This window comes from Mus musculus, chromosome 2 (assembly GCF_000001635.26).
Source record: "Mus musculus strain C57BL/6J chromosome 2, GRCm38.p6 C57BL/6J".
Classification (NCBI taxonomy): domain Eukaryota; kingdom Metazoa; phylum Chordata; class Mammalia; order Rodentia; family Muridae; genus Mus; species Mus musculus.
In genome coordinates, this window is record NC_000068.7 from 16,499,224 (window position 1) to 16,523,847 (window position 24,624).

At 37.5% G+C, this 24,624-nt stretch overlaps 1 protein-coding gene across 2 annotated transcripts in view; it reads left to right on the forward strand.

Moving 5' to 3' along the window:
* Plxdc2 (plexin domain containing 2) overlaps positions 1-24,624 on the forward strand; it is a 405,393-nt gene that overhangs the window by 143,484 nt on the left and 237,285 nt on the right. For both annotated transcript variants that reach the window (XM_006497531.3, NM_026162.6), the window contains exon 2: positions 12,799-13,010. In XM_006497531.3, coding sequence (XP_006497594.1) covers positions 12,799-13,010 — 212 coding nt within the window. The remainder of the gene's footprint in view (positions 1-12,798; positions 13,011-24,624) is intronic.

Here is a 24,624-nt window from a genome sequence, read left to right on the forward strand (position 1 = left end):
GTGGAACAACAATATGAACTAACCAGTACCCCCCGGAGCTCATGTCTCTAGCAGCATATGTATCATAAGATGGCCTAGTCGGCCATCGTTGGAAAGAGAGGCCCATTGGTCTTGCAAACTTTAGATGCTTCAGTACAGGGGAACTCCAGGGCCAAGAAGTGGGAGTGAATGGGTAGGGGAGTGGGGGAGAAGGTATGGGGGACTTTGGGGATAGCATTGGAAATGTAAATGAGGAAAATACCTAATAAAAATAAGTTTTAAAAAGTCATTACCCAGAATTCCATGTTAAATTTAAGGGCTAGTAACATTAATTTTACTCAATAAGAATATAGGAAAAACAAAACAAAACAGAACAAACCCTCATTTGTAGCATCCAAATACCTATAGCTTATTGGACTTCTTAGGCTAAGTACATAGCAAATTACCCACTGTCCTCACAAGTGCTTGTATCTAGCTTTAGTATCTCCCCAAATTATTTTATGCATATTTGTAACCACTGTAACAACATACAAAAATCATTGTTATCCTTTTGGTTTTCTACATTTTCCTGATTCAGTAGTTCTTCATTGCTGAGGTGTAAGTCACATTGACATAGCATATTTTTACACCAACTGTGAGCAGTCTGACTTTATGCTGAAGTGATGTGCATCCATATCTAGATGTCAAATAATGTAAAATTTAAATAGCAATAACTGTCACCAGATTGGTTCTCTGAGTTCTGTGTGGCTATTTCTTTCTATTTATTTTTATGTTTCTGTTAAGAGAAAGTAGGTCGTGGGACAATAAGTTTATTTTCTATCCTATTCCTTACCCCTCCTTCTACCTTGTTTAAAATTTGGACTCTTATATCAGATATTTGTGCATGCTCTTCACATGGCCAGTCATCAATGAATTTAGTGCAGTTGTCTCTTGATTTCAGTCATATGGGTCATTTTCATAACTGTAATATTGGGGTTGTCTGCCATGGGAGCTGAGTATTTCTTAGAATTTGGGGGCTCAGTAGCCGTATCAATAAATGGAAAATAGAAGCCACAAAATACCTGTTATTCATACCTTTCTGGAAAGATGAAAATAGTCCAATAATGTACATAAGAATTTGAGTCATCTCAAGGATTACCTAATAATGCCCTACTATAGTTGCACAGGCATTAATACATGTTTCTTATTTCATTTGTAAGTAATAAAATTTACTCTAAAAATCAAATAGTAACCTGCTTCTGTCTACTTTTTGTAACTACTGGTTCAAGATAAATATGTAGGATTATGTCTAAAGTATCAGGAATAAAAATTAACTTCAAAAGATTTTAGAATGCACATATTCCCTATTCCCATCAACATGGTAAACAGACAAATGTCAGATACAATATCATCTTTCAGATCTTATACTCTGGCAAGGATTTTTATATTTTAGGAATAGATCACAAAAACTTAAATGTTATTTTAGTCGAGGTTTTGCTGTTTTCATTTTTTCTTTTTCTTTTTTCATAATGTGATTTTTTTATTATTGTGGTTTATTTACAGTGTTAGTTAAAATGCATAATCATGGACATTGGCAATCATGCAATTTAATTAGGTGTTGTCATTCTGGGTAGTGGTAACAATTTCTAGACATCTTTGGCATTTTTGATAATCTTTGGAATCATATTTTAAAACTGTTGCTTGGGTAAATGTTAGTTGAAAATTAGATACAAGTACTTTTTTTCCACAAATGGTGGGTAAATGTTAATCAACTCAGCAGCATAAACTATAATATTAAGACTCTGATAAAGCCTGGGAATCCAAAACTGCCTTATCTAGATTTATACAGATTGGTGCAGGCTCTCTGCTCTTCAAAATATCCTTAATTTGGCGTTTGCCATTTTCCCAATCATAGGTAACAGAGAAATTAAAAGGGTTTTTTTTTTTGTTGTTGTTGTTGTTGTTGTTTTTAAATTAAAATCATAAATTTACATAAAGAAACTGTCATATTAAAATATTTCATCTATATATTATATTGTTAATAATAAATGTCATTAGGTAAATGATAACTATGATTGAAGTTGTCTTACAAGCTATGAATTGAATTCAGTTTTTGTAAGTAAAATATTTAAAATTTAAATGTAAAAAGCAATGAACCCATTTGGCTTAAAGAATTGTATGCTGTTTGCTGTAACTAACAAATCATTCCGGGTCCTTCATTTCACAGTTTTATTTGCCATTCAGAAGGACCTGCCTTCCCTTTGATTGCTTTTTTTTTTTTTCTTTCATAAGGCTTCTTTGTAACATTATTTGGAAAAAATCAAAGCTAAGTGGCTTTGTCCATTGCTTTATGGTTCTAAGGCTGTGTGAAGATTTATTTCATTAAGTATATGAATCAAATGTGAGAAGTAGGATAACTTGGGGAAAATTGCTTTCTCTTCCTGCACTAATCTCTTTGAACCTTTCAAAGGGCTTTAAAATTATACTACTATAATTCTGATCATTTAGTTAATGGAACTCATCTATAAAAAAAAGAGGTAGGAAAAGTATAGGAAATTGCACAAAATTTGCAGGGCAGATTCTAATTTTCTTGAGAAATGATCTAACTTATCCAAGTAGTCAAGGCTAAGAATTTTAAGCAAAGAAATAAGATTGACTGAATAACAGGGGGATATAGGGGGTACTAGTGTGGGTCACCTCAATTGTGTCAGGATCTGACAAGGAAACTGGTTGGAAACATGGCCCTAGTTTTGATAGCCTTTTTTTTGAACTTATGAAATGCTAAAGATTCTAATGTGTTTTGTTTTATTCTCTTTTCCAAAGTATCGTCTGCATGCTTAAACCATTAAAGGAAAAAATCCCAAATTAACTGTGTTGTATTTCAAATTGCATCCTAGTCTGAGTGGTATTATAAACCCTCACACCATCCATTTCCATCCTGACTGAAATAAAAATCATGTCTATGTTCAGGATATCCATGCAGTATACTTTACCTGCCTATTAGTCACTGGGTAGCCTTTGCATCTTGGTTATTAGCGTATTACCATAAGCTTGTATTGTATTTCATGATGGAACCAGACCTCAAGATAAAGGAACCTGACAGTTCTGAAAGTAATCAGGTAAAAAGACTTGATAAGGAAAACAGTAATTGATAAGATTGATATTAAGAACTTTAAATATTGTGGTCACAGTGCCTGAGAAACACTTAGTTGAAGATAGAAAAGGCCATTTGGTTATAAAGTTCTTTAGTGCCGATGAACTTAAGCATTGTTTATTCTCCAATACTCCATCACTTAGCTCTTGAATAAAATAAAATATCACTTTCTTTTTGGAAAGTGGTCAGTAACATTACTCAACTTTGGCTACAGAATCTCGGAAAAAGTAGCATCAGTTTTGACTCTAAGAATATGTGTTGTGTTCTGTCTCCTAACACTATCATTAAATGGTCACCCAAGTTCAGAGACCTTACTAAAACCATGCAATTATAAACCTTGAGTTACTACTGTATTTTAAAAATCAGTGATAGAGATAAACTTTGTGACTAAGAAATTAAATTTTATTTGTCAATGTGCAAATCCACCAATATCTTTTGAGGATATTTAACCTGTGGGAATATAGTAGGATAGTGCTTATCTGATTTAATCAGATGCAGTTTACAGATAGAAGGCCATGTGTTGAATAGGATCTGTAGTCATTGGCTGAGTAAGCCTGAGTTCACCAGTGAGCCATTATGGATTTCCACTCTACACACGGAGCATGATGTGATAACAACATGAGATGAGATTGAGTTGATCTGGCAGCCTGAGTTTACCAGATGTCCCTCTGTGATTTGGGCCCAGGGCATTTAGACATCATTTCTGACCCTGGGTACTATTATATCAATAGATTCCATCTGGTCTGTTCTGGTTCAGAAGTTTACATTTTCCCAGGAGGTGTTATTGTCCATGACTGATTTTTGTTCACAGAATCTTTTGTTTCCCTGGCTGGCAGTCATTCCTTTCATGCTTTGGGATTTAGTTCCAGTGCCTGGACTTCATTTTAGAATCAGTCATTCATAGCACAGGAGACACAGGGGTTTAAGATACCTAATGATGAACAGAAATAAAAAGGTATTGTAACACATGGTTTTAGTTTTTACAGTACTTTGAAGCCACTAAGTATTATATACATACATGCATACATACATACAAATATACATACATACATACATACATACATACATACATAATTTTCACAAATAATATAGAAAATCCAAAATTAGTTTGGACTAATATATGGCCTCAAATGTAATAAAATATATTAATTAAGATATCTGGAAACTAGTAGTATAGTAGGCTTTTGTAGCTAGAGGAACCAAAAAGATTGTAAGAACACATCCTCTCATTCTGGTTGAGGTCATGATGATGGAACTTACAGGCCAACAATGGCCCTGCTGTTCTGGGCCTCATGATGCCATGTGATCTGAAGAAACACAATAATATTGTGGCAACATTGTATCTTTTATTTAATTAGCTATTATTTACCTTATTATTTACCTGATTATTCATTATCTGTAGATTGTAATCCATGTGGAAATGAGCCTATTTCCTTAGTCCCACTAGTGCCTCTGAAAGAACAGCAAATGCCCTGAGTTATTAAATAGGTGTACTTCGTTGATATGGTGAAAAACTCCCTTCATAGTAAATTCAATGCTGAAATTTACTAACACAAATGACGGGGCTGCATTATTAGCTAGTTAATAAGAAATATCCACTAAGAAGATTATTTTTCAATTTCTTGCCAAATGCTAAAGCAACAATTTGCATACTATTGATATGATGGCGCATCTTCCCATAGCTGGATGGGTGTAAGGCTCTCTTCCCTGTCTACATTCACAGGAAGGGTTGTTTGTCTTGTATCTCTGTTTTCAATAGTATGTGTTTTCTATGTATTTCATTTTAGATTATTTTATGGTGTTCTATCACTAAGCTTTGATACAAATTGATAATTTGATCCTTTGAAAGATCACTCAAAGGCAGGTTAGATAGCAACTAAGAAAGAGTCTCTAGACTCATCTCTGATGGTTTTCCTGGCACCTCACATACCTGTACATGCATGTCAAAGTGTTCATGTGTAACATGGAATAACAACAATACATTATTAACTCTTGTTATAATACTAACTGTATGTTACTACAAGCAGTGTACAAAACTTCTTAGTTCATAATCATAAGTGTGGATTTATTCAATTTATCTTTTATACTTCAATGAATAAAATTATGAGCCTCTTTTTTTGAGACAAGGTATTGTACACCAGGCTAGTTTGAAATTTATAATGTAGACCTAGTCACCACCAACTTGCAATAATCTTGCCTTATCTTTGTAAGTGATTAAATATCCAAAGTATTCGATATAGATAATCGGTTTATGATTTGGATCAAGTCCTTAATAATTACATTTTTCCAATCCAATTAATTTTTTATAGTAGTCTTAAGTTGCCAAATGTTCTCCATTCAAAAAGAATCTGTAATTGGAATGCAATGAGATAAAGGTAGAGGCAGAACACAGAACGTGCTCCTGGACATAGGCTTTTAGGGTCCTTATTCAGTCCCAACTCAGATCGAACATTTTGTTCCTTCAGATTGAACTATTTGTTAATCATAAACCTATATTATATACCAGTGTCCATGCTTGTACTTACATTACACTCACAAAACATGCACATCTACATCCATACACTTGCGCGTGCACACACACACTAACACACACTGTATAAAAAAAGAGTCACTATTCTGAAGTAGTCTATGTCATTTGTCCCTAAGGCAACCCTAGCTTTGCAGATTGACTGCATGGATCCATAAGATTCAGTGCTAATTCATATTCAGTTAATTTCTTCTTAAAATCAAAAGATGCAATGTGAAGTTGGCAAAAGGAAAAGGATATAAAAAAGTATCATGGAAAACTGGGGTTAACAATTTGTACTTCATTTTTCTATCAATACATTATGAAGACTCATAAGATGCTGTCAATCAAGAGGGAACATTAGAAATTCCCCTGCCCACCTGAATGGCCGAAACACTGAGAAAGATATATTAAGGAAGATGCATTTATTTTGGCTCACAGTTTCAAAAGTTATAGTCTATGTTTGTATGGCTCCATTGTTTCTGGAGCTGTGGGTATTCAGAGCATTACAATAGAGTGTAATAGATCAAAGCTGCTCACCTCCTGTTGTCTAGAAGCAAAGGGAGGAGAATGGAGGAGGAAAGTGTGAGAGAGACAAGGAAGAAGCAAGGAAGGAAAGGTAAGATAGAGGAAAGGAGGGAGGGAAGGAATGTAAGAACAACACAAGGTAGACTGACAAGCAAATAGAGACAAACCAGCTCCTTCAGACTATGCTTCTAGTAACTTATTTCATCAAATTAAATTCTAGCCCCTGCCATTTCTACCCCCTGTTAATACTCCATCCAACTATGACTCCACTGATAGTCTAATACACTGATGAGGTCAGTTTCCTGGTCCAGTCACTCCTCAACCTTGCTATCATTAGGAACTAAGTTTTTAACACAGAATCCTCTGGAAAGCCTTCATAGTCAACAACAATTCCTAAAAGTTTGTTGTTGTTGTTTAGGTGGGACGTGATGTTACTCCTATAGCTTCTATTTTTCTAGTATATGTCCAAATCCAATATGCTCAACAGGAGGGCAGATGTTCACCATAAATAATTTACCTGAGTAAGTTGGACACACTGATACACCCTGTCAGAAACTGATTCAGAATGGTTTCCCCACGTGAAGTTTTCAGAGGACAGCCAAATGCTAGCATGTTCCAGATCTTTCCTAAGAAAGCAAGTGTCAGGCTTGCTGTTTTAACTGAAGGGGAGGTATGCATAATAAGTGTATTTAAAGGAGTCACCTTTGAAGAGTGACTATATTACAGAAGAAAACTCGATTCATTTATAAGAACCAATTATGAGCTGGAAATGGAGGGAGACATGTAAGATTTCCTGAAGATTTGGGGTTGGGTTTGCATTTAATAGAAGATATTTATTGTTGGTAAAGAGTTTTTTTTTTTTGAGAGATTCTCTGTGGTGGGAACAGATGATGCTCCTGTTATAGTTGGAAGAACACCTGGGACAAGAGCCTGGAGTGTGTTACACTTGGGTGGATTGTAAGAAGCACATCCAGAGGCAGAAAGTCTCTCCTGAGGACTTAATAAAATATGACTGCTAGATCTCATTCAAAATCCTTAATCCACCTCAATAAAACATGCTCAGAACTTTATCTTCTGTAGCTACCTTGCTGAATAATGCCATCAGTCAAAACCTCCAAATCAACTACAGTAGTGAGTTCATTATTGACACAACCAAGGGTATAATTTATTTAATAGAATTTTTCTATTTTGTTCTGAAATAAATTGAGATTCATTGTCACATGGCAGTCTGCCTTAGCCAAATATTTATATCCTTTCTCAAGTGGTTTCAGCTAGTAAATATGCTTTTTGCATAACTTCAGAATGCTCTTTCAGAGAATTTACAGTGATGGCTTGCTTCATTTATCAAGTGCAGAATGGACTTGCAGAGATACTCAGTAAATTACAGACTACTTAATGTGACACCTGAGTTCAGTCTCCAGGACCCACATTAAAAGGTTCATGTAGTGACTCATGACTGTAATCGTATTATGCTAGAGGTATGGCTGGGAGGATCTCTAGGGCATACTGGACAATCAGTCTAGCTAGATCAGTGAGCTCAGATTGAGTGAGAATCTGTCCCCGAAATGAGTTAAAGAGCAATTGGGGAAAATACTTAATGTTAGCCTCTGGCCTGTATTCTTATATCCATATACAACTACGTAAAAATTCCCATATTCATGCTTCTACACATAAGCATATACATACCTTACCACATATAAAATATAGAACATAAAATACATTAATAAATATATTTGCAGTGAATTCTAACTTTGTAAAAATTCATGTCTAAGCACACAATTACTTTCTGGTTGTTTAGCAAATGTATATTATGTGTATCATTTATGTACAGTAGTCAAGAGAAGGAGTTTAAATGTTTCTAATACAACTCTGGGTTACTTGCAAAATATTGAAATAGCATCATTGGGATGTGACATAAAATACATTTATCTATTCCCATATCACTTTCTTCACCTTTACTTTATTTACTTTCTGGTATAGGATGGTTTTGTTAGATAATTGTCTTGTTGAAAAAAAGAAAGTATCCAACAGATACAACTTAAGGAAGGAAGAATTTATTCTTCTTTATGTTTCCCGGGATACAATCTGTCATGGTGGGGGACTGAAAATGAGTTGGCAGGTCACATCATGCCCTCTGAGAAGAAGCAACGGGGCCCACGTTTCTTTCCCTTACCCTACTCTACCACCCTGTTTTTCAGGATGGAGATTTTACAAGAGAGGGTTTCTCTGTGTAGCCCTGGCTGTCCTAGAGCTCACTCTATAGACCAGGCTGGTCTCAGACTCAGAAATCTGTCTTTCTCTGTCTCTCAAGTGCTGGGAAAAAAGGCATGCACTACCACTGCTTTTCCATTTATAACTAGGCTGAGACTTCAGACTGTGTGGTCGTCCCACTCACATGAATGAAGTCATCCAATCTAGTCAATTAAGTTTACATAATCTCTTATGAGCGTAACAAGAGAGTTCTTTCCAAAGTGATTCCTAGTGACAGCATACTAGCTATAATGGTGATCCATCACAAAGGCATAAAAGGGACTTTAGAGATTCCATATAACAGTGTGAGGATAATTGGAGATATTTTATGGCCGTTTCAGGTTAACTCAATATTTGGAAAACTTCATGATGATGTCTTTTGGAAATACAATAAAATACCTTCTCTAATAACACTATATGTGCTACTTGAATCTATAAATGACCTCAAAATATATTAATATCCATTTGCTTATTGTACATAACAGTCCAGAAATGTGTGTTTATAAAACATTTTTCTATTATAATCAAATGGAAGTTATTAAATAGAACTAATGTTTTTGTTAGCTGAGTAATTACAGTAGCAAGTCATGGCAGAGAAAATTCTTTTGTAAGGTTTTTCATGGATGGTTAAATTAGGACACAGAAGACAGATCACAGAGAATCTGTTGAGTAGATTGTTGAGTGGGCCCACCTATTGGGTGTGTTTTCACTGCAGCTGGGAATGGAAACATCTTGTCTCATAGATTCCTCTGTCTTATCACTGAATGACTTATTTGGTTGTCAATTTAAAGAATGATTTAAGGTGTTCCTATGTGTTTTGAAAGCCCATGAAATAAGGATAAGTCAATCATAGTATAGAGAATCCAACTCTGACTTTTCCAATTTTCCTTCCTGTATCTCTGTAAAGCATCCATTTTGAGATATTTCATATTCTCTAAAGTCCATTCAAAAATAAGATCAGCATCTAAGCCCCTTTCATACTAGGATCTTGAACCATCTACTAACTGAATTATGAACCTAGAAGTGATACATATATATGTAAGATTGACTATTCTTGTTTATTTATAATGTTATCAGAGAAAATATAATTCACTATTAAGTAGCAACCCAACAGGTTTTTACAAGTCCAGACACTAAACTCACAAAACGTCTCATTAGAAAACTTCTAGGACTTCCTGAGAGCTTGTTTAGTTTTGGTAAATCCAATAAGAGAGCAAAGAATTGTCTTTCCCAGTTTACAGGCATGTATTCCAATAAGAGCCAAGCCTTCACCAGCACAGTGCTGGGTGTTTGCAGATTGGTCACTATGTTGTAGTATGGGATCTCCACATGCTGTTGCAATGAGTGACATATTACATTGAACCCCATTAACATGCACAATAAGTACATGTCAATAAAAAATAAGATATTTCAAGTACAAATAGCAATTAAAAATAATCAGAAAATATTACTAAACAATGAGAAAAAGATGAAGTCAAGACTGTCAGAAGCCCTGATTTCAGAAGTCATGTGGTCATATAAGCACATTTCAGCTAAGAACCTGCCTTCTCTTTCTGCTGCCATTGCCAAATCATGCATAGGAGTGATTTTGAGTGCTAAAAAGATACTTAGAATATTAATCAGGTCTCACCTTAAATGAGAAATGTGAACATTATTGTCTTTAGGTTCTGAAACTCCTTTATTTATTCTCTAGATTAAAATGAATGAAAGGAAATAATGAAGGGGATTTAAGAAATATAATCAATACAAGAGTCTCTTCTGCTGATTTTGATTCTGTCTGCTAAGATTTCAGGTGTCCAAAAGAAGCTAGTGGCCTGATGAGGGCTATGGGAAAGTTGTGTTATATTGTGCTATACATATCAGAAGAGAAATGGTAAACTTAATATCAGAGAAGTAAACAGCTCATTTAATTAAACTGCTGAGCTCAGTAACATGCAACTGAATTCCCAGGCACTAGGGAAGCTGAGGCAAGAGGACAGCAGAACTCCAGACCAGACTGTAGTACATGGCAAAACTTTATCACATAACATAAAACTAAAAAGGATCAAAAGGAAAGGAGAGGGAAGGAGAAGGAAGGGGATGAAGGGCAGGAGAATAGCAAGAGAAAGGGATGAGGGAAGGGCGGGGAAGACCTGACACAGCTTGGCATAACTCACTGAGACATACCACCCTACATGTGAAGCAGATGGACGTCTCTGAGGTTGATCTAAGCTTTGCTCCAGAAAGTCTTATCTAGTTGTTAGAAAATTTTATTGCTTAATTTTGTTTTAAGGTGCCTCATATGTCTTTGATAATGAGGCAGGGTATACAAGTGAGTCAAACATATTTATTGCTTTGGGTAATTCTGCTTAGTGTTATCGTTCTTAGAGCCTGACACATCCCTAGGAACAATGTTTGCCTTTGCAGGTAGGGTATATCCAGTGTGACCTAAAATACAGGGTAACAAATGCAGAGAAAATTTATAAATTACCTGAGACCCATAAACAGCAACAGATCTGAAAGAATGTCAGCTCCCACCTCTTACTTCTGCCTGGTCCTATATGTCTTGTGCCAAAGAGAATGCCAGTCTTGTATTCCTTCACTCAGTCAGTCAGTGAACATTGAAGTGCGGTCAAATGGCAGGCGGAGGGAGAATGTTTTCAAAATAAAAGTTTCCAGAATAATGTCAACAGAACTAATTAGATTTTCTTATTGAACATTCAGCCCATGCAGAGGGACTGGGGAATCCTGTGCAACCATTTACAAAGCGTATGTGTCCCATTTGGTATGAGGTTCACTGCTATGAGCACAGCCCTGCCTTTTGCTCCTTGGCTTTCAGATTTCTCCTCATGCAAATTTGTTGAATTTGGTACCCCTGATTCTTCATAGGGCTCAATAAGGACTGTAACGTAAGGCTTCTCGTAGGCCTCCATCCAGCAACATGCCAGACTCTATCTTTCATGTCTTAGGGAGAGCAGACTGTACTGTCTTCTTAGGAAGCATCATCTAAACAAGGCATGTCAGACATTGTGATGGATGAAAATTAGTGGTGGCTGTGGCCTATACGTTTTGAAGTCATAAATGCCTGATTCAGTGGCATAATACTCTTCATTAAGCACTTTTAGCTTCCACAAAATGTTCCTATATTGAGGGGAACATTGCCTCCATGATTAAATCAATGTTCTCTTGACCCTTTCTGAGCCCATATCAGGGCAGTCATTAAGGCTACTGATCCCTATGTTTTCTTAATGCTTCAGTAGAAGGCTGTTGCTCTTGCTTGGACACTGAATTTTCAGTCCTTGTGATATTCCATCCCCTGCTGACCTACTGAAATGAAAGACTAGGAGTCATGATTAAATCTCATTTTCCCTCCTGTATGGTAGGATGAGCTGGGTCATCAGGGCCAGACCTTGCAGATGGCTTTAAAATACCTGTGTGATTTGATCTCCTTGCTGTCCCATCCATTTCTGTCCATGCCTGTCAATGTCAGCCTTTACCACCGTGACAAGTTCCCAAGGTGAGAACAGTGTAAGTGAGCAAGCGTCTGTGGTGCCTTTTGAGGAGCTGCTGATCAAATGAGTCAAGCAATGGACCAAGTCTAGCTTGTAAATGACAAGATAGGTTAGCCCATTTACAGGAAGAAAACATTGCTGTGCTTTAACCCGTTCAAGCACATCACTGTACCTTCACAGCCTTGCTCCAGCCACGTGAAATTGGCATCAGCTCACACATTCATCATTCCATTTATTTTGAAATAAGCTGTAAATGCTTTTTTCTTGCCCTTTAATTTCTAACCTGCTTTCTCAGAACAGCTCCCTCTCCTCTCCCCTCCTCTCCCCTCCCCTCCCCTCCCCATGCAGACACACATAGAGGGAAGAAAAATGCATTTCTCTGGTGCCGTATCATTGACGGTCCTTTAGATACCACATCAGGAATCATGGGTATATATTGTGGTGTATCCTGCAGTGGTACTGTGCTTGCCTACCAGCCTATCAGTTTTGCTTATGCCAGTTGGATTCTCATAGCTGGGAAAGAGCAGAAGGGAAGATTAGTGTGAGGCATGGTTCAGAGGCTGCACAAATTTCTTTATGCTCTTGAATACAGCATCATAGTGATAGGGTCATGTGTAGTAAGAGTCTGTTCATTTCCTGATACGCAAGAAGCAGAAAGATCAAGAAGGGAATTGGGGATAAAATATAACCTTTAACCAAAGGCATACTGCTAGTCACCTCCTTCCTCTAACTAGATTATCCGCTATAGTGCCAAGCATCTGTGAGCCAAGCATTCTGTATATAAATCTGCTGACACATTTTTTTTTGTTTAACCCATAATACGTGGGTTTCCTCATAAACTCCAATATGAGAATTATTTGTCTTATTGTGATAAGTCATACCTGGAGGTAACATACTTGTTTCTTTTCCAGATTGGATTTATGAAGTTACAAACGCTTTTCCTTGGAATGAAGAGGGGGTAGAAGTGGACTCTCAAGCATACAACCACAGGTGGAAAAGAAATGTGGACCCTTTTAAGGCAGTAGACACAAACAGAGCCAGCATGGGCCAAGCCTCTCCAGAGTCCAAAGGGTTCACTGACCTGCTACTGGATGACGGACAGGACAATAACACCCAGATAGAGGTAAGTGAATATTCTGGACAATTGGTTTCAACCAATTGTTCATTATCTTCTTATAATATAGCAGAGAACAAGCTCTACTATACTTTATAATGTTCTGTGCCTCGATTTTAAAGAATAGTTCGTTCATATATATATATATATATATATATATATGTATATGTATATACATGTGTGTGAATGTGTATGTTTATCATGTATATCATTGATACACACACACACATATATATATTTATGTGTGTGTATATATATATATATATACATATGTATATGTATATATATATATATATACACACACACACATATGGTAGTTATTGTTTATTCATGAAGTAGACAAAAAGGCTGGGAGTAGTAGAGACAAAAATGAAAGAATGCAACAGGGCTCTCTGGAAATCCACTGTCCAGAGGGTCAGGCCATCATAACTAGATTATGTCTATGCTAGTTGATATCTTTGAAAAATTACACATCGGTGTGACTTGGAGTAGGGTGTGATGAATTCTCCTTAGGATGGCAGATCAGAATGCTAACAAAGAGGCGTTGCCCAGGAGTGGTTGTTTACTCAGGCTCTTGATCAATTAAAGAGAGTTCACTTAGTTCATATACTATCAGCAAGAAATGAGACAAGCATTCCTGCTAAAAGGAACCACTTCTACAGGGGATGACTATCATCGGAACTACATAGCATGCTGGCATCTTGCATGGTTAACTAACTGTTCAGTTTGAAGTTTCATTTTATGTAGGCTTTTCATTCCTAATAAGGGTACATTTTTGAAAAAATGGGGTGACTGACCACTCTTTGGTTTTAAATCATCATCTGTTGTGCTTAAGATATGAGGTAGGCGAGAAGGGTACTTTAGAGTGTTTGAATGAGTGCTACTTTACAGGGAATATTAGATTTCAGGGTTGCTTCAAAGCCCCACAAGAGGTGCTAGAGTTCTAAGAGCCTTAAAATTATGTCATAAAAAAATGATCCTGATTGTGAAATAAATCTAACAAAATTGAATGTGAACATCTTTCAGAAGAAAGCAAGGACCATGAAGATGAGAACAAACTTTGGTTTGCCATAGAAATGGGGCTGGCTTCCCATCTCTTAGCTTTGTTAAAAATATGTATGTGAATGAGATTAGTGAACGAAGGTAAGACCTCTGGTAGTCTTTGAGTGGAGGCTGTTGGATAGGAGGTTGTTGTTCTAATTACAAAGAGCATGTCTGAGGTGCTAGGTACAACGCCAAGCTTTATGAACATTATACACGGTGTGTACATATGTGCACATACTGCTTGTTATTTTACTTTTGATTTGTTATGCACTTTTAATTTTTTTGTGTTTCACACCTTAATGGAGGCAGGCAGCAAAAGGTCAGGTGTTTTGAGTTGGTGAAACATAAAGGAGAATACGGGAAACCTGCTGGAAACTTGAGAATTAAGATCAGTCAGATGCTCAGAGGACATAGGTTCTTATGGTTCTTCAAGTGGCTCTGTGCGATTTGTGTCCCCAGATTGCTGGATAAACTCAATGACTATTGAAAGGTTTTTTTTTTTTTCCTTCACAGCTTAGCTTAGTGCTTACCGAATACTCTAAGTTTTTTAGTAAAGGGGAAGGTATTCCTATCCAGACTCGCCAGTCTCTTCTGAAGCCTGTTCCTTCCTAGTTCATTCATTCTACCTCCTCCAGTGAAAAGAAAGACAAAGGCATTTGGGCCCTGAATACTCATGTGAGAGTAATGTTAGCATCTCCATCATGCTGGAAGGAGACTTGTCTTGGAGCTTCAGGGTGCCTGCTGCACTAGATGTCATTTTCTTGAGATTTGTTTATTTTAATATGTTTTGGGCATTTGATGAACTTGACTAGGCATCTAAAGTACCTTGAATAATTTCTAGGCACTGTTTTGAAAAAAAATCTATATCTGAAAGCTTTCTGGAAAGTTTAATATTTGCTGATGCTTGACACGTATTTTTGGTCAATGTCACATATCTCCTGGGAGGAAAGCTTGTTTGCATGACTGCTTATATAATAATAATAAGGAAGAAAACAATCATTTACAGGATGTCTACTCTTTAGGTGGGTGGGAACCAGGAGAAGATATTGCCTGTCTCTTAGATATAAGCATTTTGTTTATTAAAAGACAGATAATATACTTGTCTGTGCCTTTTTCCTTTCATTGTTTCTAAGTCAATATCAGAGATCAAAGTTTGTTCATCAATCCTGAGTCTAGTGGTGATTGTTAAAATTATATGCCAGTGAAAGAAAACCATTTTCTTTGCTTGTTCTTGCATGTTCCCCTAGTTTTTTCTATTGTCAAGATAATGTATACCCAAAGAACAAAAACACAAGGACATGAGAGCATATTAACTATTTTAGCACAAAATACCCTAAAATAAGGGAAAGTAATTATACTCTCAACTTTATTCTTAGGGACATTATTTTTAATGCTGTATGCAAGGACAGATAATGGAAGGACTGCAAAATTCAATGTTCTAGTTAAAATGTACAATTTTGTTCGTCTTTTCTCTTTTCTTCTTTCTACAAAGATAGAAAGATATTGTGAAATACTGTGTACTTCCTATTGTATAAGCATATTCTGTTGCTGGCTTGTTGATTTCTCAAAGTTTTTCTTCTTGTATACCATCAAATCAGAGAGACACAGTCCTCTAGATTCTGCTTATTAACTTGGTACCCAATATGAGGTGTCAGTAAGCTGCCTATTAAGTGTGCCACTTTCTTTAATGGTTTGGGAGAAATGGAATGTGATTGGATTCTTGGGTAAATTAGATCCCATCTACAACTGGCCTTGTTTGAACAGACTTCAGTTACTCTGATAGCTATGAGAACACAAGGCCAATGAAAGCAGGTCGGAGGTACGTCTCACCTGGAAGCTGGCTACACTTTATTTTCCAGCAAGGAGCTATTCCAGTAAAAATAGCCACTGAGAGAATGGTGCAGGCCTTCCGAGTGTTTGCTGAGAATTATTAAGTATTTTACAAAGCTCATTTTCAACAGGTTGTTCCTGCTGGATAGGACTGGAATCTAATAGCTCTGTACTTTAGACGTATGGGAGAGAACTCAAAATGCAGTACATGTTGGGGGAGAAGTAGAAACCTAGTACAATGGAAATTCCCCAGAATCTATGAGTGTTACCCTAATAACGACTCCTAGTAAAGGATATAGAGCCTGAACCAGCCATCTTCTGTAATCAGCCAAGACTTCCAGTGGAGCAACTGTGAAAACAATCCAACTATAAAACATTTGATCTACAATTTGTCCTGATACAATAGTGCTAGGGATAAATGTGGTGCAGAATTTGTAGGAGGGAACAACAAATGACTGGTCTAACTTGATACCTACACAGTAAGAGGGATCTCATACCTGGCACTGCCTGGATGGGTAGGAGCAAATGGCTGGATATCCGATATCCCACAGACGAGGATAAAACCAAACATAACTGGCAAAAAGAGAGAGAGAGAGAGAGAGAGAGAGAGAGAGAGAGAGAGAGAGAGAGAGAGAGAGAGAGAGAGAAATATTCTCTAATGATATTTTGCTATATTCATAGACTGTAACCTAGCATAATCATCACCATAATGGTTTCATCCAGCAACTGATAGGAGCAGATGCAAAGATCCACAGCCAAAAATTAGGTGGAGCTTAAGGAATTCCTCAGAACTAGAAGAGGAACAATTATAGGAACCAGAGCGATCAAGGACACCATCAGATCACAGACCACAGAGTCAACTAACTAGTGCTCATAGGAGCCTACAGAGACTGAAGCAACAGCTAGGGAGCCTGGAAGAGTCTGACCTAGGTTCGCTACATATATATATATATATATATATATATATATATATATATATATACACATATGCCTGGAAGAGTCTGACCTAGGTTCGCTACATATATATATATATATATATATATATATATATATATATATATATATATATATAGTTGTGTAGCTTGAGAATCTTGTTGGAGTCATAACTGTGGACATAGTTTTTGTTTCTGACTCTTTTGCCTGATTTTGACAAATGTTTTCTTCTACTGGCTTTCCTCATCCAGCCTCAATATGAGGTGTGTTCCTAGTCTTATATTGACTTTTTATGTCAGGTTTGGTTGATGCCCCTGGGAGGCCTGCTCTTTTCAGACTAGAAACATGAGAAAAAGTAGGTATGGAGCAGGGATGGCTGGGAGCAAGGAGCAAGTAGAAACTGTTGTCAGCTTGTAATATATGAGAGAAGAAAAATATAAACAAATTAAATAGAAACAAGTAGTATTTACAAGAATGATCATTGAGTATATGTGATATGTTCACACAGAAATGGAGATCTATTCAAATACTACTACCTTAGTTGGTGTTTTTATGGCTGTGATAAAACATCCTGACACAAAGTAACTTTGTGTGTGTGTGTGTGTGAGTGAGAGAGAGAGAGAGAGAGAGAGAGAGAGAGAGAGAAGCATAATTTTATCTTACAGTTCCAGATGTATTCTGTCACTGCAGGAAGTCAGGTCAAAAAGACAAGCATATATAGCTCTGTCTTGTGAGGCTATGCCAGTGCCTGGCAAATACAGATGTGGATGCTTACAGTCATCTATTGGATGGAACACAGGGCCCCTAATGAGGGTGCTAGAGAAAGTACCCAAGGAGCTAAAGGGGTCTGCAACCCTACAGGAGGAACAACAATATGCACTAACCAGTAACCCCCCCCTTGCGCCCCCCCCCCCCCCCCCACCGAACTGTGTCTCTAGCTGCATATGTAGCAGAGGATGCCTAGACGGCCAATGGGAGAGAGCCCTTGGTCTTGCGAAGATCATATGCCCCAGGGGAATGCCAGGGCTAGGAAGCATGAATGGGTGGGTGGTGAGCAGAGGGAGAAGGGAGGGGATGGGGGTTTTCGGAGGAAATACTAGGAAAGGGGATAACATTTGAAATGTAAATAAAGAAAATATTTAATAAAAATTTTAAAAAAGAAGTAATTTATTTCAAATTGTACTGTTCTAGTTTTTATGAGTGTGAAAGGTTGGTAAAGATTTTGCTTATTGTAGCATTTCTATTTCACACGGTCTTCTACTTGTAGATCTTTCAACACATAGGAGCAGAATCAGATTTCTGAGATTAGGGGCTAGTGATTACCGGTTCCCTGGTAGTGCCCTGTTTTAGAAGTTTGCTATCAGTTCATTCTCATTATTTAGTATGATAAGAAAACGTGAAAGAATCTTCATGAATAGAAAAGAGTTGACAGTAACAGTCACTGTGATATTCTTATAACTAATCTAAGGATCATGGTGCAGATTCTGAAATTAAATATATTTTTCTCTGAACTTGTAGAATGCAAGAATCTCATTTACACTGAAATCTAATTCTAGTTTTAAAAATGAATGATAGGCGTAGAATTCTGCAGGATTGTGGGTGTAGGGGAAGAGGGGGGAGGGAGAGAGCCAGAGTCTGGCCAGAGTTCCTGTCCTCTGGGCAGGTGAACGCCAGAGGATTGCTGGACTCTCTTCACACAGACTCTGGTGGGTATCTAGTTATGTGAAGCCACTGACCCCACATGGCGTGGGGTGAACAAGGGGCAGCCCCCAGTACCAGGTTCTCAGACTCTGGCATCCCACACTGGATACTGCAAAAGGAGCTGAGAACATAATAGGGGCCCCGGGGCGGCACTAGGCCCCAGAGATAAGAGAAGAGGGGGAGAGGGGAAAGAGGAGGGGGACACTGGGTGGATCTCATGCAGGCAAGACTCCTTAGTTCAGTCTGTGGCTGGAGTGTAGGAAGGCCTTCTGACAGAAGGTTAGGCACGGCTCACTAGAAGAAAGCCTATCCCATCATCCAAGCACAGTGGGCCTTGATGAGCAGAGACAGTCTATGGTTTTAGAGCTTTATTGTAGAAAGGCAGAGGGGAAAGAGAGAAGATAAAAAGAGAGAGAGAGACTGGCCATGGCCAAGAGGAGAGAAGGGGGAAGGGGAAAGGAGAAAGAGAGTGAGTAAGAAAGATGAAGGCTTAGAGAGAGAGAGAGAGGTAAAAGCTTAGAGAGTAAGAGAGCTTAGAGAGAAAGAAAAGTAAAAGCTTAAGAACAAGGAGGGGCCAAACAGCCCCTCTTATAGTGGGCTGCTATCTTGCTGTTGCTAGGTAACTGTGTGGAGGAATCTAGCCAGAAGGCCAGAAGCTTGGGATTTTTGTCTGCATGACTACTAGCCACAGGCTTCTCTTGTGGGGGCTGTGGGGGCAGTAACTTCAACAGGAGACAGGGGTCCAGGAGACATGAAGGAACGTCTTCTGTCCAATGTAGGTAGAAATTACCACTACCAGGTACTACCGGGGTTCAAAACCTTAGCTCAACTGGAGACCAGACGGTCTGTGCATAGCCCTTTGCCCCACAACATTCCTAATAACTTTATAACTTGTTTGCTTTGGTCCAAAGACAATTTCTATGCTACCACATGATGTAAACTCCATTATTCACAGCAAAGCATCATGGAGATAATCCAGTTATTCTTTATATAACACTTTGAGGAACAGTTATGGATCTTTTCCCATTTATTTTGCAATAAGGAGTTGACATGTCAAGCTAAGAATAATCTGTAATTGAGCAAGATATATGATACCCTATTTTAATCCTCATTATCTTTTTAGAGGATGAGCAATAATTGCAGATATCATCTCTGACTGATTTTATTTTCAGCATGTTTTTTCTTTTCAAAGTAAAGTCCTCATCAATATACTAAAAAGGAAATGAATGGAATCCAATCAGAAGATTCCATATTTCTTCCACATCACCAAAACAGAAGAAACTGAATCAGATCTTATTGTCCCTTAATGTAATGATCTCTGGCAATATGCAGTAGAAGAAATGAAGCTAATTTCCCACCCACAGTATACAAGCAAGATTCAGCCTGGACCAAGCAACTCTTGTAGAAAAGAATGACAATTCTCAAGATTAACTTTCAATGTCAAGTCTGCATCAGAAGGTTGGACAAAATTTTGGTTAAATCAGATTAATTCATGCCTGAAGTTCTACTTTTGAAATCGAGATGGCCATTAATACCCTTTAATGGGTGCAGAGTGATTTATTTTTATCGTTGAAAAAGAAAAGATGCGAGTCTTTAGTGAATATTGAGAATTTATAAATCTGGCAATCTTAAGTAGGAAACTTTGTCAGTGATGACTTGTCTACCAAATACTAAGAATGAAATGTAAGCTCTATTATAGTGGCTCCCAGTTTTCCCAATGTGTGACCCATGAATACAGTTTTGATATTATGGGGACCCCAATCTTAAAATTATTTTCATTACTACTTTATAACTATTTTGCTTCTGTTATTTATTATAATATAAATATCTGTGTTTTCCAATGGTTTTAGGTGACCCCTGTAAAAGGGTAGTTTGATCCCCAAAAGGGTTGTGACAAACAGGTTGAAAACTGCTGCTGTATTCATTCTGCTCACACATGGGCCATTAAAAGCATAGGAGGCAAGAGCTGGTACGATGCCTTAGCAGTTAATAACATTTACTGTTCCTCCAGAGCGTCTAAGTCAGGTTACTAGTAACCCTATGGCAGCTAGCAAACCATCTAGAACTCCAGTTCTAGGCGATTCAGTGCCGCCTTCTGGCCTCTGTGTACACATGGTACACATACTCTTATGCAGGTAAACACTATTACACATGGACAAATGCATTTACACACACAGAGACACAGAGACACAGATGCACAGACACACACATACATGCAAAAACTAAATAACTCACATACATAGGAAGCTATGAGTGGTGGCATATAGCCTTGATCCCAGTACTCAAGAGACAGAGACAGCCAAATCTTTTTTATTCCATTCCAGCCAGAACTACTACATAATGATACACTTGTAAAAATAAATAAATGGAGAGAGAGAGAGAGAGAGAGAGAGAAATGTAGACAGAGAAATAAATTTTTAATCGAAAATCTTTAATTACATAATTTTTTATTTGCAAGCCTTTGTTTTCTACTTTAAAAAATGGTGTAGAATATGTTCTACTAAGCATTCAATGGACTTTTTATCTTCTTTCCTTACTAAAGCATACATGACTGGCAAGGGTCTCATTAGAAAGGCAGCATGTATCTATCTAATAATAGTCATTGTTTTGAATGTTTCATGCAGTACTAAATCATGTACCACATTGTGCTGGGAAAGGAAGAGATTGAATATCCCATGTTCAGGAAGCCATGAAATGGCTGCTGGTTTTCTTTTTACATTTCCTAGACAGAAAACTTTGCTGTCCATGCCCTAAGGATGCATGGGGCAGGGGTGGAAGGTGAGGAACAGAATCTATCTGGAGCTAGAAGAATTGAGAGCTAGAAGAATTGAACGACCCAGCCATTGGGGACTCCTGTTTTGTTTTCTCCCACATGGTATTTCAAGCCTGAGGTGTTAAATTGAAGCAGTAATTGGGATCCATTGTACTAAAGTGAATAAATGGATTACACATGCCTAAATTGATTTCTCTTTTATAAGTAATTTCCAATTTTCTGGGGAACTGCCAAACTGACTTCCAGAGTGTTTGTACCAGCTTGCAATCCCACCAGCAATGGAGGTGTGTTCCTTTCTCCACATCCTCCTCACCTGAATGTTTGATCTTAGCCATTCTGACTGGTATGAGGTGGAAACTCAGGGTTGTTTTGATTTGCAATTCCCTGATGATTAAGGATGTTGAACATTTTTTTAGGTGTTTCTCATCCATTTGGCATTCCTCAAGTAGGAATTCTTTGTTTAGTTATGTACCTCATTTTTAATAGGGCTATTTGATTTCCCGCAGTCTAGCTTCTTGACTTCTTTGTATATGTTAGATATTAGCCCCCTATCAGATTTAGGATTAGTAAAGATCTTTTGTTAATCTGTTGATTGCCCTTTTTGTCTTATTGAAAGTGACTGCCCTACCTGAGGATCCATCCCATAAACAACCACCAAAACCAGACACTACTGCACATGCCAACAAAAGCTAGCTGACAGGAGCCTGATATATCTGTCTCCTGAGAGGCTTTGCTAGTGCCTGACAAATACAGAAGTGGATGCTCACAGTCATCCATTGATGAAGCACAGGGTCCCCAATGAAGGAGCTAGAGAAAGGACCCAAGGAGCTGAAGGGGTTTGCAACCCCATAAGAGGAACAACAATATGAACTAACCAGTACCCCCCAGAGTTCCCTTGGATTAAACCACCAATCAAAGAAAACACACAGTGGGACTCATGGCTCTAGCTGCATATGTAGCAGAGAATGGTCTAGTTAGGCATCAATGAGAAGAGAGGCCCTTGGTCCTTTGAAGGATCTATGCCCCAGTATAGGGGAATGCCAGGGTCAGGAAGTGGGAGTGGGTGGGTTAGTGAGCAGTGGGAGGGGAGGAGGAGATAGGGGATTTTCAGAAGGGAAACTAGGAAAGGGGATAACATTTGAAATGTAAATAATGAAAATATCTAATTCAAAAAAGAAGAAAAATAAATAAGTTCTTTCCAACTCTTTGTAAGCTCCTGTATGTATGTAATCACAAACTTCAGGAGCAGAGTTGCAGAAAATACCAATATTCATCTTTTACATGATCATTTACAATCTTGTGTACCCACCTTTCATCCTCTTTATTGTCATGGTGCAGATTCCACTACAGCCATAATAATAATAATAATAATAATAATAATAATAATAATAATAATAATACAAAAATTAAAATATAGAAAACTTTACAAAAGAAAGTTTTTTTAGTTAAATTTAAAATTTTCCCTTAGTTCTATCTTTGCAGAAAAAAAAATTAGGTGCTTCCATACCTTAAATGTTTTCATCTCATACAGTTATTTTCTACCTAAAAATAATGTTGCCTCATTATTGGAATTTAGTGAGTTGTAGCATAAAAAAATTTATAAATTTCAAAGATGGATATAGTGACTTAGTTCTCAGACTTTTATTGATAAAACTTAGGCTATAGTCTTCTATATTATAGTGTCTTGCACAGTTTTCTTTATGTATGTTCAAATCTTTATTAATGTTATGTAAAATAGCTTAGAAGATAGATAATATAGAGTGACATCTTGTGAAAGTATTTGTAAAGAACATTAGCAAGCCTTCCACAGAAAGGAAAACAATTAATTTGTCTCTTGAAAATAATGTTCCTAGAAGACAGACACAATGAATAATTTTGCTCCTCTTAAATGTAATTTTAATATAGAAATATTTGTGTATGTCAATTAATAAGAAGCCCCTTTGATATTTCTAAACAAATTATTTTTTATTAAACCAGTAGCAGAACACATTTTCACCAGGGAATACAGTTAAATATTGCAAAACCAACTTAATGAATAAATACAAAAATATGCCAGACCCAAATAATGAGCAATAATGATAAGTAGTGGATAAAACCTTTTATAAGTTCCGGGTGTGGTGACGCACGCCTTTAATCCCAGTACTCGGGAGGCAGAGGCAGGCAGCTTTCTGAGTTCGAGGCCAGCCTGATCTACAAAGTGAGTTCCATGAGAGCCAGGGCTATACAGAGAAACCCTGTCTCAAAAACAAAACAAAACACAACACAACAAAAAAAATCAAATCTTTTATAAGCAAGCAAACTTTTCATACAGATAATTGCATATTCACTGTTTCTCAAATGTCTTTGAAATTTATTATTATCCGTCATAAGCCTAAGGCAAAAGAATGGTGCATTGAAAAGCTGACCTTCTGCCCTCTGACAAGTTGCCTTCAATGAAGTTTATGGTGGAAGGCTTCATAGAGCACCCATTGTCTATTAATGAAAATTTAACTTGAAATTAAAATTGGTTTGCCACAATGGACAAAACGTTATCTTGTTTTATTCGGTGGGGTGGAGCAAATTTACAATGTATTAGATATTTGCTGATCTTCTGTGTTGCTGAACAGTTGTCATTTAAAATTTTCTTAGTGCTTAGAGTTGGTCAGGCCTATGCCTCGCACGTTTAAGAATTTGTCTCCAATCTCTAGCGCGCGCGCGCACACACACACACACACACACACACACACACACACACACACACACACAAAGTTAGATGTCGCAGGATAGAGAAATATGGAAGAGGGACATAAAGAAATGATTAATGGTATTTTGAAATATATATTTTAATTACTTTACAACAAAAATTTGTAAGTTCTACACATCCCACTTTCTGCATAAAAACCCTGAGAACACTTTCTGGACTCTTGGCTTCAGCAACCAGCCTTGGCTTCTGCTGCCTTTTCTCCTGATGCAATTCACTGCTTTTACTCCCTGTGCTTTGTTACTCTGTTTGCCTCTTGGGAAGCCACAGATTGAGATAGAACACAACATAATGCCTAAAGAAAGAGGAAGTGAGCAGGATAGTGGAAGACTGGGAGAAAACAGAGGACCACTTCATGGAATCTTTATGCCAGTGGGAACAAGAAACCAGGCGCCACCACAGTGACTCTTAAGCTACCTGACCTGGGTACTAACTGGGCTTCCTTAGTTACAGACCAGCATCCCTGAGCTTGTAGATGGAGATGGGCAGAGGGGTGTTTGAGTACCAAAGTACACAGGAAAGTAAGAGTCTCTGTTAGGGCTGTATAGATGCTTCTTAGAAAAATCATTCCTGGCTCACAGATTCTCTTCAGAGAGTGAAGG